At 40.1% G+C, this 21,152-nt stretch overlaps 1 protein-coding gene across 2 annotated transcripts in view; it reads right to left on the bottom strand.

Annotated features, from left to right (window-relative positions):
* Nucleotides 1-21,152, bottom strand: part of BEND5 (BEN domain containing 5) — a 1,001,406-nt gene that overhangs the window by 965,883 nt on the left and 14,371 nt on the right. For both annotated transcript variants that reach the window (XM_070745887.1, XM_070745885.1), the window contains exon 3: nt 1,723-1,847. In XM_070745887.1, the coding sequence (XP_070601988.1) occupies nt 1,723-1,847 (125 nt within the window). The remainder of the gene's footprint in view (nt 1-1,722; nt 1,848-21,152) is intronic.

Genomic DNA, 21,152 nt, shown 5'->3' on the forward strand with positions numbered 1-21,152 from the left:
ATCAGGTACTTAAAAGCCAATAGACAGTAAGCAGAATGATTCAGCCTTTTAAATTAATTTGTTAGATGGGGCTACAATGAAAAATAAAGAAGACCGAGCTAATAATAATAGCTAGAAAACCCACCTTAAATTGATAATGAAGATATCAAAGTGGTGGATAGCCTTTCAGGATCAACCATCAACAGTAAAGGAACAAGCAGTCAGCAAATATGCCACAAACTAGGACTCGATAGCGTAGCTATGAAGGCCTTGGAAAATATATTCAAATGCAACAAAGATGATTAGGAGCCTGGAGACTAAAATGGAAACAGTTGCAAGAATTGGTTGCAAGAGACGTTTCCATTTTAGTCTCCAGGCTCCTAATCATCTTTGTTGCATTTGAATCAGGGGTGGGCTACTGCCCGGACAGGGGGGAAACGCAGTGGGGTAGCGAAAATGGAGCTCCACCCCAGAGCACCCAATTTGCACTGAAAGATGTTGAAAGAAAATGCAGGGCATCCTGCATAAGCCACGGGCAAAGTGTGGTAGTAAAAATTTGGTAGCGCTTCGCTGATTTGAGTATATAATCTAGTGAAAAAAAGAACTGGGGTGACATGATAGCGGTATTCCAATATTTGAGGGCTGCTCGTAGAGAACCAAAGAACTTCATTTCTACCCTAATATCTTATTTTTTTAAAAAATCAATATCAATACTTAGCATCAAATAGTGTAAAAAGAGAAAGAATATGGAAATACTGTTTAGAGTGTATATGGAGATATCAGGTATTTCTCAATTTATGACCACAATTGAGCCTAAAGTTTCTGTTGCTAAGTGAGACATTTATTGAGTTTTGCCTGATTTTGCAACCTTTCTTGCCACATTTCTTAAGTAAGTCACTGCAGTTGCTAAGTTGGTAACATGGTTGTTAAATGAATCTAGCCATCCCATTGACTTTGTTCATCAGAAGGTTGCAAAACATGATCCCGGAAACACTGCAACCATCATAAACAGAAACCAGCTGCCAAGTATCCAAATTTCAATCATGTGTCATGATTGAAATTTGTGTCGTAAGTGTGAAAAATGGTTATAAATCACTAAGTGAATGGTTGTAAGTCAAGGACTAACTGTATATAGAAGATTGTACTCCATCTGTAACAAAATGGTTATTTGGACGCTCCAACGAAATACAGCTGCTAAATGTTAAAATCCTAAGTCAATAAAGCAGGATAAGAAAGATTTCAAATTTAGTACATTCCATGCGCTTTGTGTAAAAAATAATTTTTGTTAATCATGGGGTAACCAACATGGAAATTATATTTCAATACAAATGAACAACTAAAAGACAAAAACTAATTAAAAGAATATGCAAAGTACATAAACCAAATCCTTTTCAAGTGTAATAAAAAAACACCATTCAACAAAAGCAATTTTTTTCCTCCTAGGTAATAAATGATAAGCAAACACAAGGCTCAAGATTAGAAACTGCTTTATAACAAACTATGAACAATAAGCTAATAATAGTGGTATTTTAGGCTTTCAAGTATTTTTTAGGCTGCCAAAGTAATCTAGGCAATCACATGAAGCAAAAAACCTTTTTCAACTTAATATGTACAATCTGATTAAACAAATATACTACAACACAGTTATATTAAACAGCCAGCAAAGTACTTCTCTAATTTACAAGTAATTTGTTATTTCTTCAACAATAATACACCTAAATTTTCAATATAAATGGCGCTTACCTGAGATTCTTTTACATTTTCAACTGAGAAGTTGAACCATACTCGAAAACGTGGATTACATGTGTCTGGTCTGATGAAGAGATCATATTCAAATTCAGTAATATGGTCAACACGTCCAAGGTTCCCTAGAAACATGTACAAAACAAATTGTGAGGTTAAAGTTTCCACAAAATCCCTCTATGACAATGCCATGGTTAACTCACCAAAAGACCTAATAAAATTGTATGCTATCCATTAATGCTGCCCTCACCCCTAAGGGAAGTGTCACTCAGCACAGAAGAATGGTGAGAATATGGGTCACCAAAGTGGGACCAAGCCGCTTGCATTTGTACAGGATTTGTAGAGAAAGTTGACTTCTGCTGAAGGCCGGTAGCGATGCCCTGACATTAGTTATCATATCTTGCAGATCTTGCAGAAGCTGTTGCAGGTGATCATCTCCAGGGAGGAGGCCCACAGTAGAAAGCGCCTTAAGTGAAGAGGTGGGTGGACCCGGAGCAAGGCTGGGCCCTGGCACAGGCACTTCTGGCAAGGGTGTCTTCTCTATTCAATGACCTGAGATACATGAGGATGGTCAGGTGACCAATTTTGTTCAGCTGCCATTCCTGAGGCCCTAGGCTGAGGAGCCACCTGGATCTGAGGAGTCACCTGCAATTGAGGAGGCAGCTGAATCTGAGGAGACATCTGGACCTGTAGAGGCACTGAGCTTTCAGTGTTAGAGCATTCACAACTTTTGGAGGCAAGTTGTTCCACTGATTAATTGTTCCAACTGTAATGAAATTTCTCCTTAGTTCTAAGTTGCTTCTCTCCTTGATTGGTTTCCACCCATTGCTTCTTGTTCTACCCTCAGGTGCTTTGGAGAATAGTTTGACTCCCTCTTCTTTGTGGCAGCCCCATACCCAATTCCTGCAACTGTTCTGCATATGTTTTAGCCTACTGTCCCCTAATCATCTTTGTTGCTCTTCTCTGCACTCTTTGTAGAGTCTCAACTCTTTTTACATCATGACAACAAAATTGAATTGAAGTATTCCAAGTATGGCCTTACCAAGGCATTATAAAGTGGTACTAAGACTTCACATGACTTTAATTCTATCCCTCGTTAATGCAGCCTAAAACTGTGTTGGCTTTTTTGGCAGCTGCTGCACACTGCTGGCTCATATTTAAATGTTGTCCACTAGGACTCCAAGATCTCTCACACAGTTACTACTATTGAGCAAGGTACCACATATAGTGTATATACTTTCCCATTTTATAAATATATAATTAAGACATAAATAAAATGCCTTAATCTAATATAATAAAAGCTATTATTTTAAAGGTTTCTAAGATAATATTCAACAGCTGAATATTTATTTTAAAATATTATTTATGTTCACAAGACACATTATTATTAAAAAAGTCAGAGGTTGACTTTTAGCATTATTTACATCAGTTGCTGCTCACATTCACATTAGCTATCTATATAAGGCTACTGTTTTATTTCATGTACAGTAATAAAATAACATACAAGTGGATATCATTTAGAATTATGTACATAAAGGAGTAAAAATACTGCTTCAGTTATCTCTCAATATACTCTCAGCACAACATAAAATGTTAAAACAAATCAGAAAGACTGTATGTCATAAACAATGAAATCATGTTTCAATGAAATGCTAATTGGAGTTTCTATATGTGACAAACAATTACCATAAAATGCAAAAAAAAAGATACATTAAACAATCTTAAAATCTTCTTAAAACACAGATTATGCTTTTCTACAGAGAACTTTAAAATGAAAAAAATAGTCCTTGAGGCTCTTAGACAAGCCTCAGGCAATATAAAAGAAAAGGTCAAATACACTGCTAAAAAGGACTGTTATCTTCAGAACAACAACTTATCAGCCAGCTTGCAGCCCTGCTTATTTACAGTTATTGGTCCCAGGGGAAGTGCACTTCAAAACAGGCCACGATTACTTTGTAATGAGTTTGCCAGAAATGGTAAAGGAAACTAATTTGTAACAATGTGCTGTCCCTCATATACAAACTTTTACAGACACTTTTATTTTTGGCCAGCAATGAATAACTAACTTTGCTCCAGCAATAAACTGTGAAAACAAAAATGCACTTAAAAAACTAACTTGCAGTCATGAATGTGCTGAAATATCAGTAATTATCTCTCTCAGCTACCCATTATACTATTCATGACAATGATCAATTCCCCTGTGGTGGTTACACAGACTAGACATTTCAAAGGATGATTTGCACATGTAAATTAACACTATTTGGAAGAAAATAGGTTGCACCTGTCACAGATTAGTAACAAAAGGTCAGATGCCCTCTTTTCTGCTTAAAACACCCAAGTATTATGTGCCTTGCTTCTAGAATATAATTTTGGGTTTACTAAATATAGAATAGCAACCAGCACAATGAACAATGACCAGTATATAAAGACATAAACCTTAACTAAAAGGTCCCAGTTATCTATTATTCAAAATAAGTAGCAGAAACCAGAACACTGTCAAATAATTTTTCAAAAGTATTTGTGTCAATATTGTCAGTATTTTTCCAGTTTTCACTTTTTATCTAAGGAATAATAATATAGAGGCAATAAAATTATTAATAGCAATATAAAACTAAAATTTAAAAATATGCTTTCAAAAGGACTAAAAATTATTGAACTTTCTATTACAAGAAATAATGAATACTGGATATTTCACTGAAAGTAATACAATGAACTTATTTTAGAGATACAGTATATAGTTCTGTTCAAAGGAATCTTCTTTGAGAGCCTCTCTCTCTTGAACGCCAATCAATTTTGATTTGTATTTGATAGTATTAAAAGTGTATAAAATGAAGAGAATCAAATACATATTTTAGACAAAAAAAATCAGGCATGAGTGCTGCTCCATATCCAATTCTGCTCCATATTATTGTGCTGAAAAGACATGGCTATTTAAGAAGGCAATTTGGAGACAAGATTTAATTCACTGCACAGAATGATGGTGTCATGGCTTCTGGGTTGTCTATACAGTGGTACCTCGAGATACGAGTTTAATTCGTTCCGGACCTGGGCTCTTAAGTCGAGCAGCTCTTATCTCGAACGACTTTTCCCCATAGGAATTAATGTAAATAATTTTAATTGGTTCCAGCCCTCAAAAAACTCACAAAGTTAGTCTAAATTATGCAGAAAGACATGTTTTTAATGAAGAAATGTACATGTACATATAAATGAATAATGAAGTTTCTTTCACTTAACTTGTAAACTTTCTTAAACTTTTAAATTTACATATGTTCAACTTCTCTGCCTGTAGGACAGAGGTCCCCAACCCTTTTTGCACCAGGGACCGGCTTTAAGCGATCAAGAGAGGAATGGGTGAATGAATGGACGGAGGGTGGGAAGGAAGGAAGGAAAGAGGGAAGGGACGGGAACAGTGGAAGGAAGCAAGGAAACTTATGAAAGGGGAGAGTAAGAGAGGAATGAGTGAAGGAAGGGAGGGAAGAAGGTGGGAAGGAGAAAGAAAAGAAGAAATAGAGGAAGGGAAGGTAAAAGAGAGAAAGAAAAAGAGCAAGAAAGAAAGCAAGAAAGAAAGAAAGAAAGAAAGGGGGAAGGGACAGGAACAGAGGAAGGAAGCAAGGAAACTTATGAAAGGGGAGAGTAAGAGAGGAATGAGTGAAGGGAGGGAGGGAGGGAAGAAGGTGGGAAGGAGAAAGAAAATAAGAAATAGAGGAAGGGAAGGTAAAAGAGAGAAAGAAAAAGAGCAAGAAAGAAAGCTGCAAGCACCCCCCCGAGCCCCCCAGGCCGGCTGCAACCTTTTAAAACACGCGCGCCGCTTCGCAGCTGTCTCCTGAAGCCGAACGCGGAAGTTAGCGTTTGGCTTCAGGAGACAGCTCCTTGGCGCTTGTATCTCGAATTTGGGCTTGTAAGTAGAACAAAAATATCTCTCCCCTCCCAGCTCTTATCTCGAGTTGCTCTTAAGTAGAGCAGCTCTTATGTCGGGGTTCCACTGTATATTGGATTGTTACTTTTATGTTTAAATTTGTTGTTGTTTTGTAAACCATTTAGAATCTATTAGAATTCAGCAACATTAGGAAGTTTGAGAACCACTGATTAAACGAATCATGTAATTTTAAGTGAATCCAGCTTCCCCAGTGAACATTTTTTGCTAAAGAACAGTAAAAAAAATAGCAAATCACAACCATGTGATTTCAAGATGCTACAACCAAATTGTATGTACAATCCATGGGGAGGGTGCAACAGTCACAAGTGCAAGTACAGAGTGTAAAGGACCTTTTCCATGATCATAAGTCAAGAACTACCTATACTACTCTCACCTGACAAAAATATAAATGAATGGAGATTCTCACGATAGAAATCTGCTTTCTATCATAATGTATTTTAAATAATGTGCAATATGCTTAGAGATAATCTTAATACTTTGTATTGTCATTATGTGGAAACTACTAAGAATTTGCCTGCCCAGCAGCTAGTACATAGCAACATTAATGGAAGGGAAGAATTTAACAGGAAAGCTTGTGAAGAAAATGAATAAGGTATTTTTGATGTATAAGAGGCACCTCTTTCCTCCCTAAATTAGGCTGATAATTAGGGTGCATCTTATACACTGAATGTAGCTTTTTTCCCCCAGCCCTAACTAGCAGCTAAGGATCTCCCCAGCTCTTACCCTGAAGGCTCTTTCATTGTTTCTCTCTGTAAAGAATGTTTTCCAAGTCCTAAGTCTTTGCAGGGTTTGTTTCATTACTCTAACTTGCTTTAAGTAAGTTTCTTTCTAGCCCTAACCAGGTGCTAATGATGTTACCAGCTCTTACCAATTGCAAACTGTTTCATTGTTAATCTTTGCCAAGAATTTATTCCAAACCTTGTCTTTTTAGAGGTTTTTTTTCATTGCTTTACTTGCTCCAGATATTTCTTTCCAGCCCTAACCAGGTGCTATTAATATACACAAGTTCTTTCATTGTTACTCTCTGTGAAGAATGTTTTCAAGCCCTAAGTCTTTGCAGGGTGTTTTCCATTGCTTTACTTGCAAAGTAAGGAAGACCTGAGGAATGCTAAGCACTGGCTGAGGTGTGAGTTCAGATGGGGGGGAGGAGCTAGCTTTCCACCAGGTTCTTTTGTTTTAAAGAGAGAGAAAAAAGGGGGTGGGCAAATAACAAGCTTCTCTAGAGAAAGAAATGTGTATCTCCCATCAATTGCAATGTAGAGACAGACAGAAAAACAATTACATTGCAATTGATGGGAGATACACATTTCTTTCTCTAGAGTAGCTGGTTATTCGCCCGCCCCCTTCTCTCTCTCTCTCTCTCCCTCCCTCCCTCCCTCCCTCCCTCTCTCTCTCTAAAAGAAAAGAACCTGGTGGAAAGTTAACGGCCCCCAGCTGAACTCACACTCCAGCCAATCCCAGGTGCATAGCCTTCATCAGATTTTCCTCAGCTGATCCCAGTTTCCACATGTTACCTTAAATGCACCACCTTGGAAGCTCTCACTCTTTCCAACTGAAAATGCTATCTGGTTTATGTGATATTCTTCACACCCTTCATTTTGCATAAATTCCTGGTATTTTTAAAGTGACATTTAAAAACATACTAATATATTTTGGTATTTTCTTATGATTAGATTGTTTTCAAGTGAATAGCCTTTGCCTGTTATTTGACTTTACCGATTATATAAGCATTTTTTAAAATTTCAATGTATTTCAGGTTTTGTAGCAAATTAAACATTAATCTTTCTCTGCAAATGTCAAGTGATATTTAAATGTTTTCCTGGCAGATAAATGATTATTAATATTAATGCAGTGAAATTACAGTTTTGTCCTTTCTTTGATATTTATAAAAATATTAAGAATGTCAAAATATTTCTTAAGAAAAATAAGTTATTGGTTTACTACCAAGTCCCTATTAACATGAAATGGAAAAAAAGCAAGTCTTGGAAAATATATTCATTACATGGGGATGGAAGGAGGAGTGAAATTGAGTTTCTTATAATTTATGTTTATATATTGTGAGAAGGATCTTGGTGTCATAGTAGAAAATGACTTAAATATAAGCCACCAGTGTGCTGCAGCTACCAAAAAAGCTAAGACAGTCATAGGTGATATTGACAGGAAGAATCAGGACCATGTGAAATGTTATAGTGCCTTGACAAGACCACACTTGGAATATTGCATTCAGTTGATCGCCATGATATAAAAAAGATGTTGAGACATTAGAAAGAGTGGGGAGAAGGGTAACAAAGATGGCCAGAGGACTGGAGGCTAGAACAGTTAAAAGAACTGAGTAGGTCTAGTTTAATGAAAAGAAGGATTAGATGACATAATGCTACCATAAAGGGGTGGATTATTTCAACCTGTTCTGCAAAGCTTATGAAGGCAAAAGAAGCAGCAACGGATGGAAATTAATCAAAGAGAGAAACCACCCAGATCTAAGGAGAATTTTCCTGACAGCTAAAACAATTAATCAGTGGAATGCTTGCATCCAGAAATTGTGGGTGTTTTTAAGTTTTTAAGATTGGACAACAATTTGTTTGAAAATTTATCCATTGGATTTCTATGTCGCCCCTATCCGAGAACTCAAAAATGTTATAGAATATCCTACTTGAGTAGGAGGTTGGAGGAGAAGACCTCCCAGGTCCCAATTCTGTTATTCTATTATTTGTAGGATAAAATTGTTAGACTTGCTGCATGGCTGCTGGGCCTGCTGCACCACTGCCACCTGCCACACCGCCTGAAGAGCCTGGATTGTGAGCCCAGAGACACAGAGAGAGGTATGGCTTGGCTTCCTATGCCAGAGGGGGGGGGGGGGCAAGGGTTAGAGTTAGGGCCATTGGGGTCAAATGCATTGCTATACAGAAAGGCATTCGGGATTTTACTGGATAACCATTGTGGTACTTTAGATTTATGAGGCAATATGGCCTTGCCATGTGCACCAAAACTAGAATTGTAAAGAAAAATGCCAAGAGTATGATAATAATGATGATGATGATGATAATGATTTTGTGAATGGTATGTATGTGGGTTGTGGGTTGCCTTGTTATGAGTTTTTATCAGGGTTTTTAGAATTCTCCTTTCTTTCTTGGCTTCTTTTTATTGCTATTTGTAATTTTATAATTTTATTCTGTTGTAAGGTGCCCTGAGTCCCTCGGGATTGGACGGCATAAAAGTCTAAATAAATAAATGAATGAATGAATAAAATTAAATAAATTAAATAAATTAAATAAATTAAATAAATTAAATAAATTAAATAAATTAAATAAATTAAATAAATTAAATAAATTAAATAAATTAAATAAATTAAATAAATTAAATAAATTAAATAAATAATAAACAAATTAATTAATTAATTAATTAATTAAATAAATGAATGAATGAATTAAATATTTGTTGTTGTTATCAACAATACAATGCGGCAAATTAGATTACTATGCTAGATTTTGTATTTCATCACCAGTCGGGCGCTTCCCAAGCACCTAGGAATGTGTGATGTAGCGCCGAATTATGTGTGCCGAGATCCCAGTAAAGCAGTTTCCAATTGACGGATGGAGATTTTGTCAATTCCGATGGTTTTCAAATGTCCGCTGAGATCCTTTGGCACTGCGCCCAGCATGCCAAGGACCACTGGGACCACTTTTACTGGCTTATACTACAGTCATTGCAGCTTGATTTTCAGATCTTATTTCGCAAATTTCTCCAGCTGCTTCTCCTCAATTCTGCTGTCTCCTGGGATTGCGATGTCGATGATCCATACTTTCCTTTTCTCCACAATCAGGATGTCTGATGTATTATGTTTCAAAATTCGGTCAGTCTGAAGTCGGAAGTCCCACAGTTTTGCTTGCTCATTTTCGACCACTTTTTCGGGCTTATGATCCCACCAGTTTTTTGCCACTGGCAGATGGTAGTTCTGGCACAAGTTCCAGTGGATCATCTGTGCCACAGCATTGTGTCTATGCTTGTAGTAAGTCTGTGCAATCTTTTTGCATTATCATCATCATCATCATTTTGAAACTGGCCAAACTGGGAATATGGATGAAATCCTGCTAACCTTTGATGTGCCATCTAATAAATAAGACTACTGATCTGAAAGATACCAAAAGCATAACCGTGAAAACTTCTGGACATGGGAAAACACATTACACAAATATCTTATCCTGCTGTGCAGATGGCACCAAATTGCCACCAATGTTAATATTTAAAAGAAAAACCTTTCCAAAAGAATTGATTCCAAAAGGTGTTGTTGGATGGACGAAAACTGAAGGAGATTAGAGTATGGGTTGAAAAAGTGTGGTCCAGACATCCTGGAAGTCTTCTGAAAAAACCTGCTTTGTTGATGCTCAACCAGTTTAGAGTACCATATTAGCGAAACTACAAACAAAAGATTCAAACAAGTGAAACTCATCTAGCTGTAATTCCGGGGGTCTCACCAGCCAGTTGCAACCTCATCAATGATTTAAAGTCTATATGCGAGAAGAGTGGACTAAATGGATTGCTGCTGGTAATCATGATCTGACACCTAATGGATGAATGAGGTCCACTATCACTTACGTTTGTGAATGGTGAAAATATCATGGCACTCAGTAAAGGACAAAATCGTTGCATGATCATTCAAAAAAATGTGGCATTAGCAATGCTTTAGATGGAACTGATGATGATATCATATATGAAAGTAGCAAAATGATATGAGTGATTGTGAGCAACTGAGCTTTCTAAATTCTGACACCAGTGATGATGAGTTCTTGAGGTTTCTAAAAAATTAGAAGAGTGCTTAAACCTTAAAGTTTCTCTTTATTTTTTAATGACAATGATGATTCTAAATACTGTGGTTGACTTTATATGATTGGTTCAGAATATGTTTTTGTTGTTTTCCTCCTCTAAAACATAGGTACGTATTATAGAAACATAGAAACATGGAAGATTGATGACAGAAAAAGACTTCATGGTCCATCTGTCTGCCCTTATACTATTTCCTGTATTTTATCTTAGGATGGATATATATTTATCCCGGGCAAGTTTAAATTCAGTTACTATGGATTTACCAACCACATCTCTGGAAGTTTGTCCCAAGCATCTACTACTCTTTCAGTAAAATAATATTTTCTCACTTTGCTTCTGATCATTCCCCCAACTAACCTTATAGTCCAAAAAATAGAGTACATCAGTTACCAAGCATCTGACTTTTTAATCGTGTGAACATGGGGATGCTACAATGGTCATTAGTATGAAAAATGGTCATAAGTCACTTTTTATCAGTGCTATTGTACCTTCAAATGGTCACTAAATGAATGGTTCTAAGTCAGGGACTACCTGTAGGCAAAGCATAAAACTGTTGAGATTTCATAAAGATTTCTTCAAAATACTTAGAGATATATTAAGATTAAAGTGTGATAGTTACACTTTAATAGTCAAATCCAAATTTGAAATTTTATTTTTATTACTTTATCAAAGTAGAGATATAATTTCTCTAGTTTTAATTAATTTCTCTGACAATGAATCACTAATAAATCCCTTAATAGTACTTAATTAAAAAATGACATTATCATTGCCTATGCAGGTACTCCTTGCTTATTAACTCTTTTTTTCAACAAACACCATTAAAAAAGGAGATTTCTAACCAGTTCTCAAACATGTGGTCATTACAGCATCCGTATGGTCACATGAGAGCAATTTCAGCGCTTAGCAACAGGTGCACATTTAAACAGTTACAGGATCCCAGGGTTGCAAGACCACTATTTTCAATCTTCGCAGCTGACTTATAACAAACGAAGTCAATGGGGAGGCTAGCAGAAAGTCATAAGAAGCAGCCATATGACATTATGGCTGACATTGGAACATCATCTTTCAGCTGTGGCGAGGAGGGCGTTTGCCCAGGTTCGCCTGGTGCACCAGTTGCGGCCCTATTTGGACAGGGAGTCATTGCTCACAGTCATTCATGCCCTCATCACCTCGAGGTTCGATTACTGCAACGCTCTCTACATGGGGCTACCTCTGAAAAGTGTTCGGAAACTTCAGATCATGCAGAACGCAGCTGCGAGAGCCATCGTGGGGCTTCCAAGATTCGCCCACGTTTCTTCAACACTCCATGGCTTGCATTGGCTGCTGATCAGTTTCCGGTCACAATTCAAAGTGTTGGTCATGACCTTTAAAGCCCTACATGGCAATGGACCAGATTACCTCCGGAACCGCCTGCTACCGCACGAATCCCAGCGACCGATAAGGTCCCATGGAGTTGGCCTTCTCCAGGTCCCGTCGACTAAACAATGTCATTTGGCGGGCCCCAGGGGAAGAGCCTTCTCTGTGGCGGCCCCGGCCCTCTGGAACCAACTCCCCCCAGAGATTAGAACTGCCCCCACCCTCTGTCTTTCGTAAACTACTCAAGACTCATTTATACCGCCAGGCATGGGGGAGTTGAGATAGCTCTTCCCCCTAGGCCATTACAAGTTATGCATGGTATGTTTGTGTGTATGTTTGGTTTTATAATAGGGGTTTTTAGTTGTTTTTTATTTTTGGATTGTACATGTTGTGTTTATTATTGTTGTTAGCCGCCCCGAGTCTGCGGAGAGGGGCGGCATACAAATCCAATAAATTATTATTACTATTATTATTATTATTATTATTATTATTATTATTATTATACTCAATGACCATGGTGATACACTTACTGAGCACACCTGGAACTAATTTCATAAATCATGTTTCAGTTTATTACTGTGCATTACTTCACTTTGTAATGGTCTCAACTTCAGTCAATAAGTGAGGACTATATGCATTTTCTAGGCATATTTATTGTATTTATAATAATTAAGCTCACTCTCAATTATTATTTGCGTTGGCTTTAATATTGTATCTTTTTGTCAATATATAAAATACTAGTACACGTGTCACTTAAAGATCGAATTATTATATGTATATATAGAAAAGGCTATCCAGTAGAAACTCATTCTATTTGAGAACACAATTTATTATAGTTTGAATACTTTAATATAATAGAATAACAGAGTTGGAAGGGATCTTGGAAGTCTTCAAATCCGCTTAGGTAGGAAACACTATATCATTTCAGACAAATTGTTGTCTAATCTCTTCTTAAAAACTTCCGGTGTCGGAGCATTCACAACTTCTGCAGGCAAGTTGTTCCACTCATTAATTGTTCTGTCAGGAAATTTCTTCTTAGTTCTAGGTTGCTTCTCTCCTTGATTAGTTTCCATCCATTGCTTCTTGTCCTGCCCTCAGGTGCTTTGAAGAACAATTTGACTCCCTCTTCTTTGTGGCAGCCCCTTAGACATTGCAAAGTGCTATCATGTTACCCCCAGTCCTTCTTTACATCAAACTAGACACACCCAGTTCCTTCAATCCCTCTTTATATGTTTTAACTTCCAGTCCCCTAATAATCTTTGTTGCTCTTCTCTGTACACTTTCTAGAGACTCAACAAATTTCTTACATCATGGCATCCAAAACCAGAGGCAGTATTCCAAGTATGGGCTTACCAAGATATTATACAGTGGTATTATAATTTCATGTGATCTTGATTTTATCTCTCTCTCTATTTATGCAGCCTAGAATTATGTTGAATTGGGGATTTTGGCAGCTGCAGCACATTGCTGCCTCGTATTTAAATTATTGTCCATTAGGACTCCAAGATCCCTCTCACAGTTACTACTATTGCATAAGGTACCATATATACTGTACCTGTGCATTTTGTTTTTTGTGGCTAAATGTCGAAAAATAAAATACTGAAAAATAAAATATGATGACAATTGATATTCTTACTACATACCATTTCCTCCTCCCCACCGTCCCTATGAACATATATCAGATTTCCCAGGTAAACCAGGCAGGAAACATGACCAGATGAGCTAATTCTATTTTATTTTAAGACTAAATTAACACAACGTTGCAAGTCTCAAATCTCCCGGTCATCATTTTTATCAGCCTGACCAATTTGGATGGGTCATTCCTAAGTTATTTTTTTCCTCTGATTGTTAAGCATGGGGGTGGGGTTTGATATGCAGCATCTCTTTCTTCTGTCCCTCAAGGTCATTCCTACATATCATTGTATCATGTAAGGTTTTATTTGAAATCTTATAGAGATAAGTTTCACTCAAGATGCCAAAAGAAGAAATCTTAAATCTGAATTATTGTATAGCTTACTTCATAGAAAAAGCAGAAATACAGTTATTATCCAAAACATCAAATTATTTTTAAGGTCAAGAAACAAGTGTTTCTAAGCCTGTACACTTATACAAAACATCTGCTAACTGAAAAGCTGATTACCCGTATATACTCGAATATAAGTCGGGTTTTTTTAGCCCAAAAATGGGCTGAAAAACCCGACCTCGACTTATACTCGGGTGACTGACATGTCACCACAAGAGGGCGCAAGCGGCTGAGGGAAAGACAGCCGTCTGCCTTTGCTTCAGCTAGAAAGAAGCGGCAACTGCCCGGTCAAGAAGCAAGAATCCACCTAGCCAAACGGCTTTTTTCTTGTTTAGCGCGGCGTTCAAGTGGTTGGCAGGTTCCTTTGCTTGCACGCAAGAGCCAACCACTCGAACGCCACGCTAAACAAGAAAAAAGCCGTTTGGCTAGGGGGTAGATTCTTGCTTCTTAACCGGGCAGTTGCCCCCTCTCCCAGAACTTCTTTGGAGCTGAAGCAAAGGCAGACGGCTGTCTTTCCCTAAGCCGCTTCCTGGAGACCGCTAAAGATATCGCTCTGGGAGAGGGGGCAACTGCCCGGTTAAGAAGCAAGAATTCCCCCCCCCCAGCCAAACGGCTTTTTTCTTGTCTAGCGCGGCGTTCGAGTGGTTGGCTCTTGCGTGCAAGCAAAGGAACCTGCCAACCACTCGAACGCCACGCTAAAAAGAAAAAAGCCGTTTGGCTGGGGGGGGGAATTCTTGCTTCTTAAACCGGGAGCAGTTGCCCCCTCTCCCAAAGCGATGTCCCAAAGCGGTCTCCGGGAAGCGACCGAGGGAAAGGCAATCGTCTGCCTTTCCTTCAGCTCAAAAGAGGAGGCAAATGCCCTGCCTTCCCCCAGCCGGTTAACCGAGCGCTTCAAGTTAACCGGCTGGGGGAAGGCGGGGCATTTGCCTCCTCTTTCGGGCTGAAGGAAAGGCAGACGATTGCCTTTCCCTCGGTCGCTTCCCGGAGACCGCTTTGGGACATCGCTTTGGGAGAGGGGGCAACTGCTCCCAGTTAAGAAGCAAGAATCCCTCCCCCCTAGCCAAACGGCTTTTTTCTTGTTTAGCGCGGCGTTCGAGTGGTTGGCTCTTGCGTGCAAGCAAAGGAACCTGCCAACCACTCGAACGCCGCGCTAAACAAGAAAAAAGCCGTTTCGCTGGGGGAGGGATTCTTGCTTCTTAAACTGGGAGGAGTTGCCCCCTCTCCCAAAGCGATGTCCCAAAGCGGTCTCCGGGAAGCGACCGAGGGAAAGGCAATCGTCTGCCTTTCCTTCAGCCCGAAAGAGGAGGCAAATGCCCCGCCTTCCCCCAGCCGGTTAACTTGAAGCGCTCGGTTAACCGGCTGGGGGAAGGCAGGGCATTTGCCTTCTCTTTTGAGCTGAAGGAAAGGTAGACGATTGCCTTTCCCTCGGTCGCTTCCCGGAGACCGCTTTGGAACGTTGCTTTGCTTGCGCCTGCCCCTCCTACAGCGGAGAGAGGCGGCAAATGGCCAGCCCTTCCCCCACCCGCTTAGCTGAGCCCTTCGGGAAGGTGCCGCCTGTCTTCGCTGTAGGAAAGACAGGCACATCCGAAGCGCGTGGGGAAGTGGCTGTGGGAGGCAAGGACATTCCTAAGCCGGTGAGGTGTGTGTGGGGGGGGGGGTGGCGAGAAGATAGAAGCAAGAATCCACCCCCCCCAGCTTTTTCCCCCTCTCCCCGCAAGAAAAGGAGCCAGCCAAACACTCCAATGCCGCGCTAGAGGGGGGGAAAAGCCGATGTGTGTGTGTGTGGGGGTGGATTCTTGCTTGTCTTCTCAACACCCCCTCACCCCACCTCTCGGGAAGAGAGCAACAGGAAAGGACGCGGTTTTCTTCTGCCGGGTCGAGGACAAAGCGGGTGTTGAGGGCGGCGGGCGAGCAACATTTCAGCGGGGAGAAAACCCCAAGCTGAGAGTGCCTTTTAAAATCACTCTCCTCTCAGCCTCGGCAAGCTGCCGAGAAGTGGGGGTTTTGGAGTGGGGAGGCAAAAACGCTCAGAATGTCACCAACGAGGCATTTCTCCAAGGGGCGGGGGTCCCTAAACTTTCCTTTAACCCCAGCGGACACAAAGATGGGAATGCGTGGTCCTTGCCAGCCACCCATCTGCGGGGGCTGCCCCGCGCCAAGGCAGAATTAAATTCAACAACCAAAATATTATATTTTTAAAAAACATACTTTTTTGACAGTTTGTTTGCCTTTTAAGACATCTCTCTGGCTGTGCCTAATGTCAACAATAAAAATTTTTGCCAGGTGAATTAGCTATGGATCTCACTGAAGAAATTTTAAAGAATACTCAAAATGATTCTTCATTTGCTTTGTAACCTTAAATAAAAAAACAATACAGTATTGACTCTGTAATTTACCCGGGGAGGGGACAGAAGGGGGCGCAGACAGACAGGAAAGGAAGACAGACAGACAGACAGACAGACAGACAGAGACCTATGACCACAATTGAGCTCAAAATTTGTTGTTAAGCAAAAGCATTGTTAAGTGAAAATCACCACATTTTACTCAATCCATGACATTTCCTAGCTCTAACAGTGATGTGCAAGCTAGGGAAGTACCGGTACATCTGAAGACATGTGTAATGTTCTAGTTATGGTTAACTGTGTGGCAGAAAGTGGACTCTGGGTTTGTTTTCCTATTACAGTGAGGTTGAATGTACCATATATAATTTTACAAGAGCTCTCTCTCTTTCTCTCTCTGTATATACACATACAGTTTATATAGTAGATAATGTACAGTATATTTTTGTGTGCCTGTGTGTAATATTTATTTACACATATGGCATATATACATAGAATTAAGTATATTTTGGATGTTCAGTAATTGTAAATATAGAGGGAAATTGTATCTCTTTGAGGCAAGGAGAGGTCAAGTATCCTAACCCTAACCCAAACCAGCAGGAGCAGGGGATTAAGGTAAGTACCTAGGTACTTGCATTTTTTTTGCCTATACCTGCCTTGGGGGATATATACCTGTTTACCCTCTTTTAAACTTACAGAGCTAGTTTACTGGCTTTCTTTGAAATAAATATTCTAAAATATTTAATCTACTGATGCCTCAATTGATGTAATTTTATTGGTTTCCATTTTTATAAGTTACCAGTAGCCGCTGCAATTTCCACCCTCGACTTATACAGGGGTTTATAAATTTTCCCAGTTTTTGTGGCAAAAGTAGGCACCTCGACTTATAGTCGGAGCGACTTATACTCGAGTATATACGGTAATTTGGAGGAAGTCACACTTTGTTGGTTAAGGGGCATATTTTTCATCTCTTTCACCAGTAAGGTGATAACATTCCTCTAATGTGCCAGTGGGATGACACAGGTCAGAGGCATGCACAAAGCATAAATAAATGAAAGTGGTAATCGAACAAAAGCCTATAAACTATTATAAACTATTATAATCCTAAATCCATTGTTTATATAACTGCACCATTCCAGATACAATAACTTCAGCTTTTATATTTATATTGTATTTCCACACAGCCAATGAAAAACACAGAACAATATAATTTTATCCCATAAACAATCACACCAACCATCAATAGTCATAAACTACAGACACTAAACTACAACATAAATTATAGGGCAGTGATGGCGAACCTTTTTTACCTTGGTTGCCGAAAGAGCGTGCACGCACACTATTGTGCATGCTCGAGTGCCCATAACCATAATTCAATACCTGGGAAGGGTATTGAACCTGCCCTCCAGGAAGCCCTCTGGAATCTGGAAATAGCCTGTTTCCCAACTTCTGGTTGACCCAGTAGGCTCATTATTTGCCCTCCCCAGGTTCCATAGTCTTCCCTGGAGCTGGGAGAGGGTAAAAATGCCCTCCCCCATACCCCAGAGGCTCCCTGGAAGCCAGAAATGCCCTCCCCGAGCCTCTGTGTGAGCCAAAAATCAGCTGGCCAGCACACACATGCACGTTGGAGTTGAGCTATGACAATGGCTTGTGTGCCAGCAGATATGGCTCTGCGTGCCACCTGTGGCACCCGTGCCATAGGGTCGCCATCACTATTATAGGGTATACAGTGATCCCCCGATTATCGCGAGGGTTCCGTTCCAAGACCCCTCGCGATAATCGATTTTTCGGGATGTAGTGGTGCGGAAGTAAAAACACCATCTGCGCATGCGCGCCCCTTTTTCCATGGCCGCACATGCGCAGATGGTGGAGTTTGCGTGTGGGCGGCGGGGAAGACCCAGGGAAGGTTCCTTCGGCCGCCCAACAGCTGATCTGCTCCGCAGCGCGGCAGCAGCGAGGAGCCGAAGATGGGGTTTCCCCATTGCCCAGGCAACGGGGAAACCCCATCTTCGGCTCCTCGCTGCTGCCGCGCTGCGGAGCAGATCAGCTGTTGGGTGGCCGAAGGAACCTTCCCTGGGTCTTCCCGCCGCCCAGGCAAAGGGGAAACCCCAAGATCGCTTGCCGCTTGCCCGTTCACCCGCCCGCCCGGCTGCTCGCTTGCCCGTTCACCCGCCCGCCTGGCCGCTCCGCTTGCCCGTTCGCCTGCCCGCCCGGCTGCTCGCTTGCCCGTTCACCCGCCCGGCCGGCCGCTCGCTTGCCCGTTCACCCGCTCGCCCGCTCCGCTTGCCCGTTCACCCGCCCACCCGGCTGCTCGCTTGCCCGTTCACCCGCCCGCCCGGCCGCTCGCTTGCCCGTTCACCCGCCCGCCCGGCCGCTCGCTTGCCCGTTCACCCGCCCGCCCGCTCCGCTTGCCCGTTCACCCGCCCACCCGGCTGCTCGCTTGCCCGTTCACCCGCCCGCCCGGCCGCTCGCTTGCCCGTTCACCCGCCTGCCCGGCCGCTCGCTTGCCGCTCGAGAGCAAGAGGGGAAGAGATAGAGAAAGAGAGAGAAGGAAAGAAAGAGATGAGAGAGGGAGGAAGAGAGTGTGAGAGAGGAAGAAGCAAGATAGAGAGAGAGAGAAAGAAAGATGAGAAAGGAAGGGAGTGACGTCATCGGGTGGAAAAATCACGATATAGCGTTTCGCAAAGATCGAGATCGCGAAACTCGGGGGATCACTGTATATAACATTGCTTTCTATTTCTTTGATCTCAGGAAATTTTCTTTTACGAAGGAGAATTTTTGCAAAACAATATTTAGTTTTACAGATTAGTTTATACATTAGCTTCCATCTTATTATTATGTACGGTAATCACTTTTGAGGTTGTAAAATATATGTAGATTTCATAAACCACGAATCAATGCAGAAAGAGGACATGCAAAATCAGAATATTTTACATTTGAATATTGAACTTAGTAGTTCTTGAAGCACAGGATGTTAAAATACAACTGTTCTTTCTAAGTAACAGTTTTACATTGAAAATTATTTTACATGTGTTTCATGGTATTTCAGAATTCTGGCACATCATTACTCAGGGTCAATATATATAAGCCTGGATAATAAATTACTATTTACATTAAACTTAAACTTTACATGGTAAATGATTATAGAAAAGGATAAATATAAATCTCAATACTTATAGTTCATATTTATTTAATTTAGAAATGTCATTATATTTACTAAAAAAATAAATAACAAAGATTACATAAACCACACCAATCAAAATGAAAAATAAATTGAAAAAAGACTGTAACCTCACAAAAATCCTGTACACTATCCATCTTCTGTAGTAGTTTATCAGCTACGGCTACAGCTACAGCTACAGCTACAACTCCAATGAAACCAATCCAAGACACTTTTCCATTACAAATGAGTACTTGTGCCCTATCTGTTTCTCAATTTGCGCATAACTAAACTTAATTGTTTATAAAATAAGGCATGTTCTTTTGGAATGTTTCTTGATGTGAGGAGTTGGGAGGGACAGTTGAATGAGGAGTTAAAGGTAGACAAAATAAATTCCTTTTAGAGTTTTCAAGGTCATCTTTTGTCAGCACCCATAGCAGAAGATTAGTGGTCCATGTGATGAACTTGTGGGTGTGGGATAGGAGAATGAACTATAAACTGGAAGTAGAAATGAACTGTGAGGAGGAGGAGGAGGAGGAGGAGGAGAAGAGGAAGAGGAAGAGGAGGAGGAGGAAGAAGAAGAAGAAGAAGAAGAAGAAGAAGAAGAGAAAGAAAAAGAAAAAGAAAAAGAAAAAGAAAAAGAAAAAGAAAGCAGCAGTAAAGGTAGGGGGAAAATAGACCAGGCAGCGGGGACGCAGAGGGGAACGGGTGGCGGAAGCTAGAACGAACAGCAGGGACACAGAGGGGAATGGGCGGGAGCAGCCAGAATGAGTGGCAAGGATGCAGAGGGGAAACTTTCACATTGGAGGCGTCCGGAGTTCTCTTACCTTTTTCCATGTGCATTGTGTTGTATTGTTGTGTGTATGTCACATTTTTAATTGTATTATAAATAAAAAATGTTTTAATAAAATGAAAAAAAAGAAACTATTGTAAATGCTTCTGACTGAGAGTCATTAAACTTTGGAACACCTTCTGTGACAATCTAGCATTTTGATTTGTTTGATATGCTAGGATCTGTTTCTTACTGCTCAATTTTCTGAACTGTGATTGTCAATGCTAAATGTTTTGCTATAGCTTTCCCAAATTTTGGGCATACTTTTGTTTAGTAAGTTTGCCTGGATTTTTACCCTTGGCCATTCGATTTTGATTCTTGCTTGACTGATCGAAACTGTGGTCATAATAATTAATTGTAGCATCTAGATTAGGAAAGTTTGGGGTTAGCAACTTAAAGTACCTTGCAATGAGTCACAACGTGGTATTGACTCCAATAACCATTTACAGTGGTAAATGGCAAAAATCCCTGAAGCACACAATATAGTTTTACCAGATACTGTAGCTGTGTAGATATAATTATTATGCTAATGAAAAAAGACTATATTAATTTCAGTTAGAAATATTCAAATATGTCTCTGAACTGAAAACAATGAGACTTGAAAATAACACTGTTAGAATTTGGACCATGTTTTTATTTTAAATATCATACAGTGAATTGAATCCATGTCTCACCTTATTTCCTTTCAGCCAAGAATCTTCCAAAATATTCCCTGAATACTAGGCAACCCTGTTATGGGTGATTAGAAATGGTACATAGTGCAAAAGAGAATAAATAAAATAGAGATAGGATTCATTTGGACAATTCTAGAATCAGTTACCTAATATTTTTTAATATACCGTATATACTCGAGTATAAGCCGACCCGAGTATAAGCCGAGGCACCAATTTTTGCCACAAAAACTGGGAAAACGTATTGACCCGAGTATAAGCCGAGGTTAGAAAATGCAGTGGCTACTGGTA

Source organism: Erythrolamprus reginae, chromosome 3 (assembly GCF_031021105.1).
Source record: "Erythrolamprus reginae isolate rEryReg1 chromosome 3, rEryReg1.hap1, whole genome shotgun sequence".
NCBI lineage: Eukaryota > Metazoa > Chordata > Lepidosauria > Squamata > Dipsadidae > Erythrolamprus > Erythrolamprus reginae.